Source organism: Hippocampus bargibanti, linkage group LG02 (assembly GCF_051943395.1).
Source record: "Hippocampus bargibanti isolate YZ-2025 linkage group LG02, ASM5194339v1, whole genome shotgun sequence".
Taxonomy (NCBI): domain Eukaryota; kingdom Metazoa; phylum Chordata; class Actinopteri; order Syngnathiformes; family Syngnathidae; genus Hippocampus; species Hippocampus bargibanti.
The window spans coordinates 14,165,502-14,181,431 of NC_142735.1; the positions used below are offsets into that span (position 1 = coordinate 14,165,502).

General features: G+C 40.7%; 1 protein-coding gene across 3 annotated transcripts; it reads right to left on the reverse strand.

Annotated features, from left to right (window-relative positions):
* Positions 1-751: 751 nt before the first annotated feature.
* Positions 752-14,877, reverse strand: brd8b (bromodomain containing 8b). Of its 3 annotated transcripts, XM_088989521.1 has the most exons (19): positions 14,753-14,877; positions 13,543-13,639; positions 13,358-13,427; positions 13,241-13,290; positions 13,014-13,136; positions 12,849-12,929; positions 12,683-12,747; positions 12,124-12,287; positions 11,592-11,783; positions 10,764-10,860; positions 10,317-10,459; positions 8,880-9,318; positions 8,773-8,810; positions 8,487-8,686; positions 8,316-8,408; positions 8,128-8,196; positions 6,901-7,186; positions 3,771-3,815; positions 752-2,119 (listed from the first exon to the last, which is right to left on the reverse strand). In XM_088989521.1, the coding sequence occupies exons 1-19, from the start codon at positions 14,769-14,771 to the stop codon at positions 2,060-2,062; spliced, it is 2,331 nt and encodes a 776-aa protein (XP_088845647.1). In that variant the 5' UTR covers positions 14,772-14,877; the 3' UTR covers positions 752-2,059. The 3 variants fall into 3 exon arrangements, with proteins under 3 accessions (XP_088845647.1, XP_088845649.1, XP_088845650.1); XM_088989523.1 differs by lacking the exon at positions 3,771-3,815 and having other exon boundaries at positions 14,753-14,874; XM_088989524.1 differs by lacking the exons at positions 752-2,119; positions 3,771-3,815 and adding an exon at positions 3,824-6,581 and having other exon boundaries at positions 14,753-14,876.
* Between the last annotated feature and the right edge of the window lie 1,053 nt (positions 14,878-15,930).

The following is a 15,930-nucleotide window of genomic DNA, read 5'->3' on the forward strand; positions in this document are numbered from 1 at the left end:
AACCTTTCTAAGCACTTTGTGTGTGTGTGTGTCCATTTGCAGGTGTATCTCTTGAAATACTTATACTTAAAGTAAAAAGTTATTACCACCACCAAAAAAAGAAACTATCAATCTTCATAACTAAATCTTGCGTTAGTGCACGGAACTGAGTGCTTTTGCAATAAAGTGAGATATTGAGGATATTTGTCATCCTGAGTAGCAGCGGGAAACTGCTGTGACGTGTTGATTTTTTTTATTTTTCCCATTGTCACATTTTAAAATCATAATTTAACTCATTCACTGCCAGACATCCAAAAATGTGTCCGCTCCAGTGCCAGGGTTTTTGTCATTGTCGCTCGAATTCCAGGAGACACAGAATGTTGAGTTTTAGGACTACATAAACATCCAATGCAGCGTATGAAACCTTAGACTCTCGTGTTTCATCACAAAAAAAGTTCTTCATATCATTGAAGAAAAAAATCTTCAATGATATGGGTCTGGAGTTGTAGCAACTTGAAATGGGGGCGGGTGACCAAAATGCAATGCAATACATACATATTGGTTTATATAGCGCTTTAACAGCTGAAGCAGGAACAAAGCACTAGCATGGAAAAATGGGAAATGCTTCCCCCTTGTGGGCAAAAAACACGCAAAGGTCTGGCCGGCGCTTTATTGGCACCCCCGCAAGAAAAATACCACCCCGGGGATATGCATAAGCACTGTTTGAGAGTCACTCCTGTTTTTCAAGAGAACAGCAATAAGGACAATATCATAGTTGAAAACAAATCTTTTATTTAACAAATGTACAACAAAACATATGATATATGGATCTGCGACCCAAAAACAAAATTGTAAATGGTCCATCACGTGGGGACAAAACGTTTTTTTTTTTTTTGCTTTAATCTAGAACACATTACACACGCTGTCTTGGATTACGCCACACATTCTGGCAACATTTTAAGCGACTAATACATCAAAACTGGCTTGACACAACTTCACTCTGCTTTCGGTTACTCCTCCAACAAGGTTTGACAAATTTCTTGACTTCTAACTGGGGAGGCATCTCTGGGCTCGACTCGCTTTCCTTTACGTCGTTGAAAAATGTCTTGGCATCGTTACAGTTGGGACTGAGCAATTAATCCAATTCAAATCGGTGTTGTTGAATGTGATTTTCAAAATGCAAAAGCGGAAATTTCGGAATAAACAACAAAAAAGCAGCATAATTTTTTTTGTAATATGTATGTATATTTTCAATTTTCAGTGCCAAGATTTATTGCCCAATACATGGCGTCCACGTGGTTACATATTCTTATATGTAACCACTAATTTATTGTGTTTTCATGCCACAGCTGTGTGTGAAGATTTAGCTGACACTTTAAGGACTGCAAGTCGACTTTCATATTTGTTGTTATGGTGGTAATTTTGCATAAGCTTGACCTATAAAATTAAGATGTTTTATAAATGTGATCATTTATCCGTAATACAGATTCATTTCTTCAAAATTGTTTAGCCCTATTTACAGCTGATGCTTCACCGAGTATCGTTAACACCACCATATCTCGAAGACACGTCCTTCATCTTGAAACAGTGGTGGTGCATTCACTGTCCCAGAAGAGAATGGGAGTGAACAAAAAAAAGCATTGCCACCTAACAGTACCAATTGCTGGTTATTAAAATTTTGCCACAATGGACAACTTCCAATTAGCAACTCAAAAGCCCTGATTTCCCATTAAACGTATAAAAAAATACAATACTGAAAAAAACAGGGCACGGAGAAAAGCTCAACACATTTGATTCAATACCGCCAATAAAATGCAAGTCAACAGGTGGGAAAAAAGTGATTGGAGAGCAGGAAAATTCTTCCAATTTCAGAAGGTAAAAAGAAAAAAAAAGATGCCGCTCTATGGAAAGACATTGATTGACACATCTGCACAAACCGTACGCTCATCTACAGAATAGAAGAAATGCACTTGCACAGGTGCTAATCCACGATAGGCCCACGCACTGAACACCTTTTTTCAACTGAACTACGAGACCAAAGCCACAGATTTCCTTCTTGGTTGCCATGTCTTGCTCAAGTCTATTTCTTCATTTTCAGGTCAGCCTCCATTGCACTGCGGCGACCCCTGGTGCCGCCATCCTGTAGTGTAGGAAAAAAGGAGTGGGGTGTCGGGAGGGGGGAGATGGAGGAGGCAAATGGAAAGAAGGGGGGGTTGGGGGGGCGAGAAGGAGCATTAACGTTTAGGTAGAAAAAGTCCAAGATCAACTGAACAGAATGAGTGAGGGGAGGTAAGTAAGGTCCACCTCGGAGGGGTATGAAGTGTGTGTGTGTGTGTGTGTGTGTGTGTGTGGGGGGGGGGGGGGGGGGTTTGGGGTCTTCCTCCTCAGATGAGATCAGAATCAAACAATGAGCAATTGAAAATCCAACTCAGGGGAAGAAAAGAATTACAGAGCATGCAGACGAGGGAAAAAAACAGACATGAAAGAAGCACTGTCAGTGCGCTGGCTGATGAGAAACACTTGAACGAAACAATATGACGAACTTCAAGTGTGTGTGTGTGTGTTCAAAGATGGAACTTTCAGGTTTCAGGGGAGTGTTTGTGGTTGGCCACACACAATGTCGTTTAGCATTGTTGCAAACGACTGCGCTAACAATCATGTCAACTTCTGAAAATAATTTTCCTTTTTTTTTTGCTTTCAACATCTCGTGATGCTAGCCTCCGCTTCTGATATCAGCAACAATTTTCCAGTGAAACAGATCATTCAATTCTACCGCTGAAATTGAATTATAAATCAATACAAAGTCAGCAGTTTTCATGTGTTGTTGGAAAAGAATGACATTAGCTGTTATTTTTACAATGTTTTTGAGCACAGGTGTCAAAGTCAATGCCCGGGGGCCAAATCTGGCCTTCCACATCATTTTATTCGGCCCGCGAAAGCAAATCAAACTTCCATGATAATTGCTAAAGTCCGAACCAAAATTTTTAATTGTCCCATGTAAACCACAGTGACAGCCATTATTACATCGTATTCAAATAAAACCATCTATGAGTAGACCTCACAAAGTAAACACCATGAGGACAGTTGAGTTTCAATAAGTAGTTGTATTGGTTGAGCAGTGACTAACTGCAGCTCAAATCTTCTGCCTTTCCAACAGTTCAAATGCTCAGGTGGGACAATAAAAAGTGACAACCGATTATCAGCGTAACCAATAACGATTTCGATGATCGACAAATAGTGTTGAGACCTTGTTTAGTGTGAAATTTCCCATGTGCTTGGACTTTAAATTCTCAAATGTCCTTCATCCTGAGCTTTGCATCAAAATAATTCATTTGCAAACCTCTGCTTTTACTTTGGAAAACAATGATTGACATTATTGCCTATAATGTCTATAATGTTGCATCCGAAACCAGTCACCAGCATCACAACTTATTTTTTGGGTGCATTTTTCTGCACTGTCAAAGTGAAATAAAGTCCTCGTTTTGTGTAAAATGACGGAAATGAAGACTTTTTTTCTCAACCGCCTCCCCTTTTTCAATTTTGCTGCTCTGGATGATAAATATCCCCATTGTGGGACTATTAAAGGCTTTCTTATCTTATCTTAACACCCTCTGGCAAACCTTAAGCGTCTTGTAATGGTATGGCTTAATGCACTTGTATCATGCAAGAAATGTCAAACTGAAAAGAGGACACGACTGAAGTGATGAGGTGATTGCAATGGTCAAAACGCGGGCGGGAATGTGACCGCGGCCTGCCGCAGGTGAGATCTGATCAATAACCTGCATACTTACAAAGAGAGAGAGAAGAAAAGCAGGAGAGGCCATTGGGACCATGTCCTGCAGAAGGACACACATTGGAGTAAGAAGGAGAGAACACACACATACACACTCACGGGCACACACACGTGTGAGAAAGAGACTATCATTCAAGTGTCCATCAAATGGGTTAGCAAGCGCCTAACGAAACACATAAGAATAAAAGGTTACCAAAATAATAATAATAATAAAAGAGACGCAATCCTACACAATTTAAGCAGATACTTTGGTAGGATTTGACACCAGAATACAATGTATCAATCATTTTACAAAGACTGTCACAGAACCTCCTTTGTCAAAATTTGACATTTCCTACCCACTCTTTCTATACTATTAATCGTCCGCACGTGTATGTATTTACAAATGATTGATCAATTTAAGGTGTTGCAAAGGATTTGCGATGTTAAAAATGGCTGAATAAGCGTCACTTTTTGGGGGTGTGTGTGTGCGTGACAGAGATTTTGTGGGTGGTTGTCGTTTAAAAAATGAAACACCTAAATAACACATCATGCGCCTTGATCATCTAATACAGCTTGACAACAACGTCCCATGCTGTCAACAATCAAATGACTATTGGGAATTTTGCCGTTCCTCATGAGAATGTCAACCTTTGCAAAATGTACTGAAATATTTAACAGTATGACATGCACATTCAAAGGCTTAGAGAATGTCACAATAAGTTAACCCTTCAAGGCTTGAATGCTCTTTAGGCTTGTCCTGACATTTCACGTGAAAGCAAAATGTCCCACATTGTTTTTTAAACTTTTTTTAAAAAGCTACTAAATATGCCAAAAAGTTTTAAACATCCTTCCAAAAACACAGACGTAAGAAAAGAAGTTCACCCTCATGCAGTAAAATGTTTTGTTAGAAATGATTAACTAAAGGATTGCCACCTTATATTATTGTAACTGGGTGAGCTGGGAGATATCAGTGTCTGAAAGTCATGACAAAAAGTTAGCGGACACCCGGGCAGACAACTCTGAAAAGTTGCCTGCCCCATTTTTCACAGCTTGAAACACAATAAGACGAGTAATCGCAAAAAAAAAAAAAAAACAAACAAACAAAACAAAAACATTGTTGCGAAGTATAAAGGATTTTTTTTAATTAAGGAAGTACCTACCACAAATGCTCCCTTGCTTAAGTTATGGTAAAAAGCCCCTGCTGAAGAGTCTGCTCCAGTTGTCGTTTGTCGTCATGGTGCACAATGCAATGTTTGCGTTGCGTTGTGTGCTCAAAGCCACGTGGACTCCTCTTTCTTAGCAAATTGCCAAACGAACGTTCGTTTAGCAATTTGTTGCCAAACGAGCGTTTGTTTGGCAATTTGCATACTGTGCACGGCAGCCAATCAGAAGCCTGTTTCATGCTTCGGACTATACCTTGACTGAAAAGTGTACTTGAAAGTTTTGAAAGCCGCTTAGAAAGAGGAGTCCATGTGGCTTGTAGTGGTTTGCTTGTAGCGGTTTGCTTGCAGCGGTTTGCTTGTAGCGGTTTGCTTGTAGCGGTTTGCTTTTTAGAATAAAACAAAGGTTTGATTTGAAAAAAAAAAAAAATAAAAAATCTCTCAAAGAAGTTGTCGGCCACCCGGGCCGAGACGTTTTGAAAGTTGTACGCCCGACGTAAAAGTTGTATGCCCCAGGCCTCCGGGCAGACGTTATTTCAATCACCGGAGATAGTCAGGCGCATAAAGACAATTCCTCAGCTCTCCCATGTGGGCTGAGTGTCTATATTTTCATAAGAATATGAAATTTAACGGTCAGACAACAGAAAATGGCACATCATTCCTTTTCCTAATGTGCTGCTGATTGCAATACCACACTTTGGCTGGAAAAGAACTGCCAATAGACTGCTGATGATTGTTAACCATAGAAATATCTGTGGCAGAGACTCACAACAAGTTGCGCAGTGAATTTCTATGAACAATGCAAGGCAAAGATGTAGATGCAGTCATTCTTACCAAATGAAGCAGTGTTATATTCATAATGTGTGGTGTTTGAGATTTGTATTTAGTTGGAATATCAACAAATATTACACAGCTCCCCATATCTGATTCCATAATCTGGAACCCCTTCAGCCATGTGTCCATTTTCCAAAACCTTGGGCATGCTAACTCAAGCAAGCGGTCCAATGAGTAACATAGCAACGATCAAAGCAATCTACAGAAAATCCCCTCCATTGATTGCGTTTCAGAACAACCCCTCAATAAGTGCAATCTGCCCTCGTCGTGTTGTTATAGCATTAACTGGACTTTTTCCACAAGGTCTTTAAAAGCCCACTTTTAAAACGATCCAAACATGTTTGAACATGTTTAATATACTGAGAGAGCAATATCAATGAATATCATGCATAGCAACATGTACTCAACACCTCCAAATCTGACTGCCGTAATACAAAATATGGTGATTTAAATGCCGAAGTAAGCGGCCTTAAATTGCCAAGTGTCATGTCGTGAAGTAGACCATCATCCACTTGCCTGACGTGTGAGCAGGCAGCGTGGGATCGGTTACCCCACAGTGGCAGTGCGTGGGTGTGAATGGTTGATTGTCCCCATATGGGCCCTGGAAATGCCTGGCGAACAGTTCAGGGTATAGTCCACCTTTCGCTCAAATAAGATGGGATAGGCTCCAGCACCCTCCCACAGTCCTATGCAGGGTAAGCCGTGATGAAAATGGATGGATGGATGAAATTGATTGTCAGACCGCATAAACACTGCTTTTTTCTTGTTACGAACGTGGCTGTGGCGCGCTGGCAGTGTTTCTTCTTTCGTCAGCCTGGATAACTCCATCAATGCTGTTTTGGACCGCACGCGCAAGACATTAGCAAGGTAGGCTGCACTGCCAGAACACAACTGCCTGCTGATAAAATGGTAGCGACGCTGTGATTGAGGGAATTAGTAGATACGACTATTTTTATCGTGTTAATTGCAAACTATAAGTCACCTAATAAAACTATCAAAGCATTCTTGTATAAATTCTTGCTATTTGGTTATTTATTCAATTCGAAACATCTGATTTTTGATAGACCTGAACAAATATAGCGTTCCACTCCAAACAAACAAATGTGTGGAACCAGTTGTGTAATTTGGTCATATTTAAGTTGTTCAACACACCTTATCAGCTGGCTCGCCTGGTTTGCGATTTCCTTCCCTGCCACGGAGGCTCTTGGCGGAGATGGCGCTCTCTGAGGTCTGCATGATGAGCTGCGTGGCCAGGAACTGCTGGACGTGCTCCAGGACGTCACGTTGCATCTCCAGGGCCATGTGGTAGACGTCGTGGTCTGACGAGTTGTACATGACAGCATTCTGAAACATCAGCATGATGTCCCGCTGGAATTCTGCTGTTGTACGGATCACACCGGATTCGATATTCTTCTTAATTGCAGATAGGTCCATTGGTCTGTGACAGGATGAGTTAGGAAGGTATGTTATTATCTTGTTTTTTTCTTAAACTAACTTTCATTTAAAAAAATAAATACAGTTCTTTTCTGCTTTTCCCTTCAGGGGTCGCACAGCGAATCAGTGACCTCCATCTTCAGAGGTTTGATTCGCATGTTTGTTTTGGCCAAGCTTTTATGCCACATGCCCTTCCTGACACAACCCTCTGTATTTATCTGGGCATGGGACCAGCACAATAAGACAAGGGCTTGTGTCCCCTTGTGGCTACAGAACAAGCAACTCTATGAACTAAATAAAGATGAAGATGCTCAAAATCAAAAATAAAAAGTCTGATTGCAAATAGAACAAAGCGAACGTTTGAACCGAGCCAAGACTTTGTAACGTAAAAATCTCCTAAATTGAAGCAGTCACAAGTCAAGGTGTACATGTTAACTCATTCGCTGCCATTCTCAAATTTATTCGGGAATTGAAAAGTGTGAGAGAGCTATGAACTTGTTCAAATCTGAAATTGTTTGGGCTTTGGTTTGTCTTGCAGGGGTGCTGATAAAGAGCTGGTCAGACCTGTGGTAATGTTTTTTTTCCATGAGGGGGCAGCATTTGTCTTTTGTCCATGTTAGCGCTGTGTTACAGCTCTATATAAATCAATATGTATGTCCTGTATTGTATTTTTTACAGCCGCACCAATTTTTCAAGGTCAGATAACTCAAGATCCATATCACTTAGGAATTAACTTATTTTCTGATGAAAGAAGAGAGTCTCAGGTTTCTTACGCGGAATTTAATGTTTATGTGGTCCTAAAAATCAATATTCTGTGGGTCCTGCAATTTGAGTGAAAGGACAAAAACCCTGGCACTGGAGTGGACTCAGTTTTGACATTGTCTGGCAGCGATTGAGTTAATATTTGGAAAGCCCAGCTGTTCAAATGAATTTCCGTGATCTCACCTGTGTACAATGCTGTGGTAACCAGGAGCGATGTCGTCTGATACAGGCTGCAAGAAGACACTGGCATATCTGATCGAAACAAGTTGAACAAATTGAGGTTAAGTTGTGGCAGTCGAACTGTGCAAAACGATGGCGGCAGAAAAGCGTTGATTGGTTTTGTCAGCGGAGGCAAAGTTGTAGATCTACACCTGTGGTTCGCCGCAGCTCTCCAGACCAGCATTATGGCTTTCTTCCAAATTTTCTGGGCCTGCACAGCCTCTTGATCTTCACCACATGTCGAACTGGTTGGAACAGAGTGTGGGGAATGGAATCCAAACGAGGAAAAAAAGTCTGACATGAGCAGGTGGATGGATACTCACAGCTGGGAGGACGAGGCAGGGCTGCTGGCCAGTGAATCGGCTGTGTAGCGCTGAGAAGGTAGCCCATAACCATCTTCACTCTCGCTGGCTGCTCGCTCCACTTCTGACAAATAAGCACCTTCCCCCTCTCCGCACTCCTCTTTCAGCTCCATTCTTTCTTCTGGATCACACTCGCTTCCCGCTTCTTCATCTTTCACCTCCTGATTTAAAGAACATGCAGCAATTAGGTCAATGGCAAAACATTGAGAAGAATCTTCAAATCTCTAATCGTGTTGAGGCCTATTACCTTGGACTCTCTGCCAGATACACAGCTGTCCTCCGAATCTAAGGGCCGTAAATGATTGTTATTATCATCTTTTAACAGGCACATCATGTGTGTGTTTGTGGGGTCACCTAGGCATGGTGGGTTCACCTCGGGCTGGTTCCACTCCTCCACTTCACTCTTCACGACAAGATTTGTGTCCACCTTCCCTTCGTTGCTTTCTTCTGTAACGTCACCTCCAGCAGTAACATACTCAGAGGTGCCACACAAAGTGGCGTCACTTTCAGTCACAGCTGGCTCACAGTTTTCTTTGACCTGCTCCTCTGTCCTTGTAGTGTCGGGTTGATTTTGGCTATGAGGGCTGACGGGAGTGGGGGCAGACAATGCGGCTTCATCGCAAGCCTCCTGTGTGGGCTCAAAGTCTTGGGCAACAGATGTTGAATCTGATTCCTTTAGTTCCTGAGTTTCCCAGGGACCCGGCAGGGCGTGTCCTTCTGAGACAGCCTCTTCACACAGAGACAGTGCTGCTTCCACTGCAGCTGCATCCAAAGCCTCCACTGAATCATCCACCTAGGAAGCAGAGCATGCATGACTTCCCATTAAGCTTTATCAAATTAGCGGTCTTCTATACAGTACTGGTAACGCAGCGATAACATTCTGCAGCCGTTTGTGCAGGCGGTTCCATTTCTGCTAAATCCGTAGCTACTGCGTGGTTTATGTCAGGAAGAGCATTTCACCCAAAAAAAAAAGGGTACAAAACAAATCATGCCAGTGAGAAGCCAAAATTCCCAACATAGTCTCCAGTGGAATCTGGGTTTGTGACCTAAATTTGTTCCAAGAACAATTATAACCCTAAATGTTTACAAGCCAAAGCAACTCTCAGTTAAAATAAATGGACATTGAATTAAATCATTCCAGCCTCAGAAACCAGTTGTTCCAACATTGTTTCTGTTGGATTAAATAAAAAGAAACACAAATGAATGAACGCTTTATTTCAACTTCACTTTGAATTAGTCCATCTCAGATATGATTGTGCCCAGAGAGCCTAGCGGCATTGATGGGTGTTGTTAATATATGGCTTTTGCTTTGCATAGGACGGTTTTAAGATGCATGTATGGATGTCATGCCCAAATGTGTCTTCTGACATTGCCTTTCTAAAGCGCTTATAAGCCTACGTGGTCATATGTTCTTCTTTACGTTGTTTTTTTTAATGCAGTGCCGCCCGAGGGATCTAAATTCAAGTACATTCAGAGTTGGTTGATGAACATCTTCAGTGTTTTTTGCCACATGTTCCAAATTTTATGGAATGTGTTGCAGCCATAAAATTCAAAGTTAATGATTATATGCCAATGGTAATAAAGTTTAATGGTTCGAACATTAAAGATCTTGTCATTGTCGTTTATTTAAGTTGAAGGTGATTTGAAAATCATTGCATTGTGTTTTTATTAATACAAAGTTCCAACATCATTACAATTGGTTTTGAAAATCAATTTTTTGGGGTACACAAAAGAATTGAAGACCACCCTATTTACATAAAAGAAAACCGTATCCCCAGCCCCAGTATGTACCTTTTCTTCAATGATGGCGATGATGTCGCCTACGGTTTCCAGATCTAGTTCATCTCCCATGTAAGAGACGGCAACAAGGTCTTCTTCTACTAATCCCGCCTCTTCACCCAGCTCTGCCTTCACCGCAGCTTCAACTTCCCCCACTACAAACAAAAATTAGAAAGCACACATTAAAACCGGCAATTAAACAACTGTGACCAGTACATCGCAGACCTTCTCCAATGTTTAACATTAATATAGAGCCTCGCCTCCTCTTAGATCAGCAATCACTAAAGAACTGGTACTTGCTTGAAATAAAAATAATGCAAAAGATTAAAACATACATTTCTGCCTGAGAAATTTCATAATTGTGCCTTCATTTATCTTGCTTATGATACAGTGTTTCAGTGACAATCAAATGTTAACAAGAGCAAAGCGAAACTTGCTTTATGTTAAGAGTGCATTTACCTGTCACGACATCATGGGCAGGTGCTAGTGAGGTGGTGACAACAGCAGCCGTCTGTATTCCATTGGTAAGACTTCCAGAAGACTCACTGTCAGTAACCTGCAAGAGCACAACCACGTGATCTTCTTGAAATGAACATCGTCAGTCATAAACCAGGGCACCAAAACAAGCCATTATCAAGTTTCTCCTGTTTTTTTACACATTGTTCAATAAATGTCAGTGGTCAACATAGGCTCAATAATATATCTTTCTTGAACCATTCTCTGATGCAATTAATCTCAAATTATGATACCCATGCAAAAGAAACACTGCCTATTCCAAAATTTATTCATTCACTTGATAGCTGCTTTGGAACAACAGGAAAATAATTTTTTGAAGCACCAGAAAGAGATTTAAATGTAAAGGATAATAGGGGGCCTCCATTTTGTAAAACAAACAAAGACGTTTTCAAAAAATCAATTGAAACAAATGTGGACCAGGCATGCTTTTTTGTCTCTTTGTTCAGACGATTAGACAGCCCTGGCATTGTTGTTGTGGTCCAAATTTTTTGTACAGCAACATCTATGACGGGATAACAATTATAGTTATCCTGATGCAAAAACAAACAAAAAAAACATTTTGAGAGAAGGGTCAGCTGCTCATACTGTAAAGTAACCCAAATGAAATCTCACACAGTTGCGCTCCTAAGTTAACATACACTCGGGGTGTGTAAATTTAGGAGCAAACGTGTATACCATACGCACAGTTGACAATACATCATAGTGCAATTAGCTGTGGTGCTGCATGTAAATTTGAATACGTAGTAAAATACAGGCTACGCTGGCTCTCACAAGGCAAGGGCTGGCCGAGATGTGGTTGCCTTTTTTCAGCAGTTCCGACAGGAGAGGAGAGGGTGGGGGTGTAGCTTTCTGAGGCAGGTGCCTCTTATGTGAAGTGTCCTCTACAAGAAGGGTCATGCCTCCGTCTTTAAGTCCTGGGCTTGGAGCTTCAGTCGCTGGGAGAAAAAAACCTACACCTTGAACCTAGAGCAGCAGCAGAACATTAAATGAATGGTCAACTAAGTTCAGAGAGATCAAATAAATCAGGAAATACTACAAAAAAACATTATGGCATATCAAAGGGGTTATGTTAAGAGCTCATCATCAGTGAGTTTTTCAGTTAATATGGGAGAATAGTTTCCAATACAATCTGCAAACAGGTTACTTGACGTGTAGCAATCACCATTTCAGGGTAAAAAATACAAACAAAGAGGAGCATCTTTGAAAATGGATTGTGTTTGACAATACACATTTCTCCACTGTGAGACTAATAAAGGCATATCCAATCCAATCCAATCCAATACGTAGACAAGCGTACACTTACAGAGTGGGTGCTGCTGTCATCTGAGACAATGCCTGTCGGTTCCGTTGGTGGTGGTGGGGCTGAGGCGTCCATCTGAGAGTCCAGGCTCGTGGGACTGGTCCCCAAAGGGGACCGAACAGTGACGCTAGGCAGACGCTTGGGTGTATTTTTGATTGCCTGGCGTGCTGAAAGACAAGGAGAACATATAATAATTGTCGTAACCAAACTTTATTTTTATCTTTAAAACAATTAGTATCTTGTTTTGGAACAGGTACAAATATTCTAAAGAGAAATGCAATGTTGGTGCTGACAACTAAAAAGTAACCAATACGGCATTCGCATAACGGTTTTAAACCGGATTAAAAAAGAAAATAAAAAGATCAGATGCAACAAAGGCCATCTGGGGTATTAATGGCTGCCGCTGCTCACCCGCACAAAAAAAAAAAAATCCTGTGACTGTAAAGTGTCCTTGAGAGTTTTGAAAGGCGCTTAGAAATTAAATGTATTATTATTATTGTTGTTGTTGTTGTTGTTGTTGTTATTGAGCGTTCTTAATCCAGTCGGGATTCTTTTTTCTCACCTTGATATGCCATTTCTGTTGCTTTTCTCTTCTGCTCTGCCTCCTCCTCATCCTGCTTCTTCTTTCTGTAGCAGTAAATTGAAAGAAACGGAAAGGAAAAGTGTTGTTTTGATAATGTGGATACTATAACAAAGTAAAGCAATTAAACTGGTTGAACGAATCATACAAAGTGATCTCTGCCCACTGTTCTTTCAGCTGGGGGTCCATGTGACCTGTCTGTATCAGATCTACTTCCTTTTTCAACTTCCTATAGAGAGAATTCACAGATAGGATGAGGGATGAAAAAGTTGCATCATAAAATGTAAACGTTTCCTTTCAAGGCTGAAGTTACCTGTATTGCTCTTGGGTATCTCGCAGTAGTTTTTTCAGCTCCTCTATCCTCTCAGTTGTCAGTCTACGAACAATTACATCTTCAATGGTCTCAACCACCTCTCCCTTCTCACCACGCTTACGCCTCGAACAAAAGACACGTTCAACACAAGTTACAAATGTGGCAAACGCAATATCAAATCATTGTTTCTGTATTTTGTCTGTGTGCATGTGCATTTTGGTACTGACTTTGGGGCTTCTGTGGCTTCCAGCAGTTGAGAGTATTGTGAGGCACAATGCTGAAAAATTATGAGATCAATAAATAATCCCTCAAAATTGATTAAATCCAATGATATCAGCTCTTACCTTTTGTGAAAACCAGTCAGGTGGTCGACCGGGCTCAGAGAAAGGCTTGATGGCTCTACTTACAGACACCCTTAATGTATCCAAAGTTGAAAAGTAATTTCAAGTTAAAACAACCCAACAAAGTGAAATAAGATGCAAAACTATGTTTTTAAATAATGTAGAGGCATTTTAAATTATTGATTTACCAGTTTTGGTCACCGCTTCTCAAAACAGAAGAAGCCAGGCACAGTTTCTCCCTGACTGACCATGGCTCCGTCGGCCCTACATTGAAAATCTTATGTTCTGGAACAAAGTGCAGATAAGGTGAGCATCTAATACCAATAACATGAACCAATATATGAATGCGTCTAAAATTCTGAAGGAAAAATTGGAATGAGTGAACAACAACATTGTGATTATAGAACAGATTCAAGGAAAAAAAATTAAATCATGAAAATAATACATTTAAAAGACCAAAACTAAAATATTGTATTCTATTAGGTTTAAACTTTACCTGTATTGAGACCGTTGATAGACTTAAGTGCAAGATCCTAAATAATTAATTTGGCATTGTTTTAACAGCAACACACTCATCAATGTGAAGTTGTTCGTTGAATGTGAAGTAGACAATTAATAAAACTGAACGCAAAACAATTAATGTATGGCGTACCCTCCAAAAAACAGATTTGGGTCAGAATTGTAATGTTTATAGCCACATTTCAAGCTAATTACTTGACTGACCTATACTGAAAGAATGTGATTTTGGCAAGAATACATTCTTGTTGCAGTTTTGTTTTCAGTGAACGCTAGTCTTAATTGAAATGGGGCACAATTAGAATAGATTGGCATACATATACAGGGGATACGTGTATCTTAGTAAAAAACAACAAAACAAAAACCCACTGGAACCATAATCGATTATTTTTGGTTATTTGCGCCAAAATACTATAGCAGACGATACACGAAAACATTTAGCATGGTATATAACAACCCCAAACTAAAAACTACGTGTAATGCAGGGTTAGTTGATGTATTCATGGTCCAGTTTATTTGTAGGGAGCTAGCCCGATTGATACGAGTTTACACCCCCTTTAAATTAGGCTGATTGCATTGAAATTGAATAACAGAAGTTACAAGGACCGATTGAAAGGGAAGAATAATTGGAAAAAGAAGAGTCAAACAAAATAAGGGCGCGCTCACAAACCGTCGATATCTGCGTTAGCTTGGCACTGTTATTACGGGGGAATACTATGGTGAGACACAAACAGCTACGCTATGTTACGTTTCTTTGGGGACTTGAAACATCTATTTTTTTTCGTAAAACAAGCCAAAAACACATCTTGGTGGATAATCTCTTAACGCCTGTGCTCTAAAAGACAAAGAAAACCCACAGAAATCTCCAAAAGGATTACTCACTTCCTATGCCGCTCGCCATTTCTTTTCTAACAAGGCCAAGGTCCCAACTTCCGCCGGACGAATTTCAGTCGGACACAGAGGAAACTCGCAATAGACATAAAATAGACCCACGCCCCTTGAAACACTTAGTACAGTAATTGTTCGTAAACGTCACTGCCATATTAAATGTGGCATAATCGGGGAAGACGTTGTGACCTTAATTTGCGCCCGCGAGAGACATCAACTTGACTGCCCAGTGGCTCAGTAGGTGTTTCAATCCTATCCGTAGGATTTCTATTGTGATAGGAATTCGGGCGCTTTCGGCTGCCAAATGGCTCCTCGTTTTTTGTTGCTTAAGGACAACCGACGTCACTTTTTTGTTTCTTAACTGACATCAGAAAAACGTTTTATAGCATCTAAAATACCCAAAACACGCAGTATGATATTTTTATTCAAATGCAAAACACCAATAAAAATGACTTAAAGTGTCCAAAATCTGCAAAAAAATTGAGCTGCGAATTCGCCATTTTCAGAAAGTCCCGCCCCCAGTTCTTGACGTCACGCCAAGACGTCTTGCATTGCTGGAGAATCCAAACAATAGTTTCAGATTCTGAGAATATGCTTTCTTGTTACTCATCCAGTGATGAATATGATTCAAATAGTTCTGAAGAGGAAAGCATACATGTTTGCAATCGATTAAAGAATTTATTTTTGCCATTTTGAGGCAACATTGAGGGAAAATCTCTCACCCAAAAATAAAGAGGCACAAAATGGCGACCTCCTGTGGCCACCTCCGTTTCCACAGGCTGACAAATTCCTTATATGGCGCTTGGACGCCCTCTTCTGGCCTCCTGGCGGCTTTTGGGTGCAACACGAGGTCCCCAGACCAAACAGGTACAGCAAAATACATTGACGTGATGGAAGGACCGCTACAATGCGTCTTTTTTACAGCCAACTCAAAAACAAGACTTCCTGAATATTCAGCGTGAGTCTTAAAACGTAAAATATAGCTATATGCGGTGGAATCTTTGTAAAATATGCTCAGTAGAAGTCATTTGAAACCATTTTACAAATTATGGCCACAACTTGTCCAGAGACGTCGGTTGTCCTTTAAAGGTGGTTCACCTGAGCTTCTGGCCAATCAGGTCCCAGCGGCAATTGGCCATTCCGAGGTGGTTGCAATCACCTTCTCAGAGACA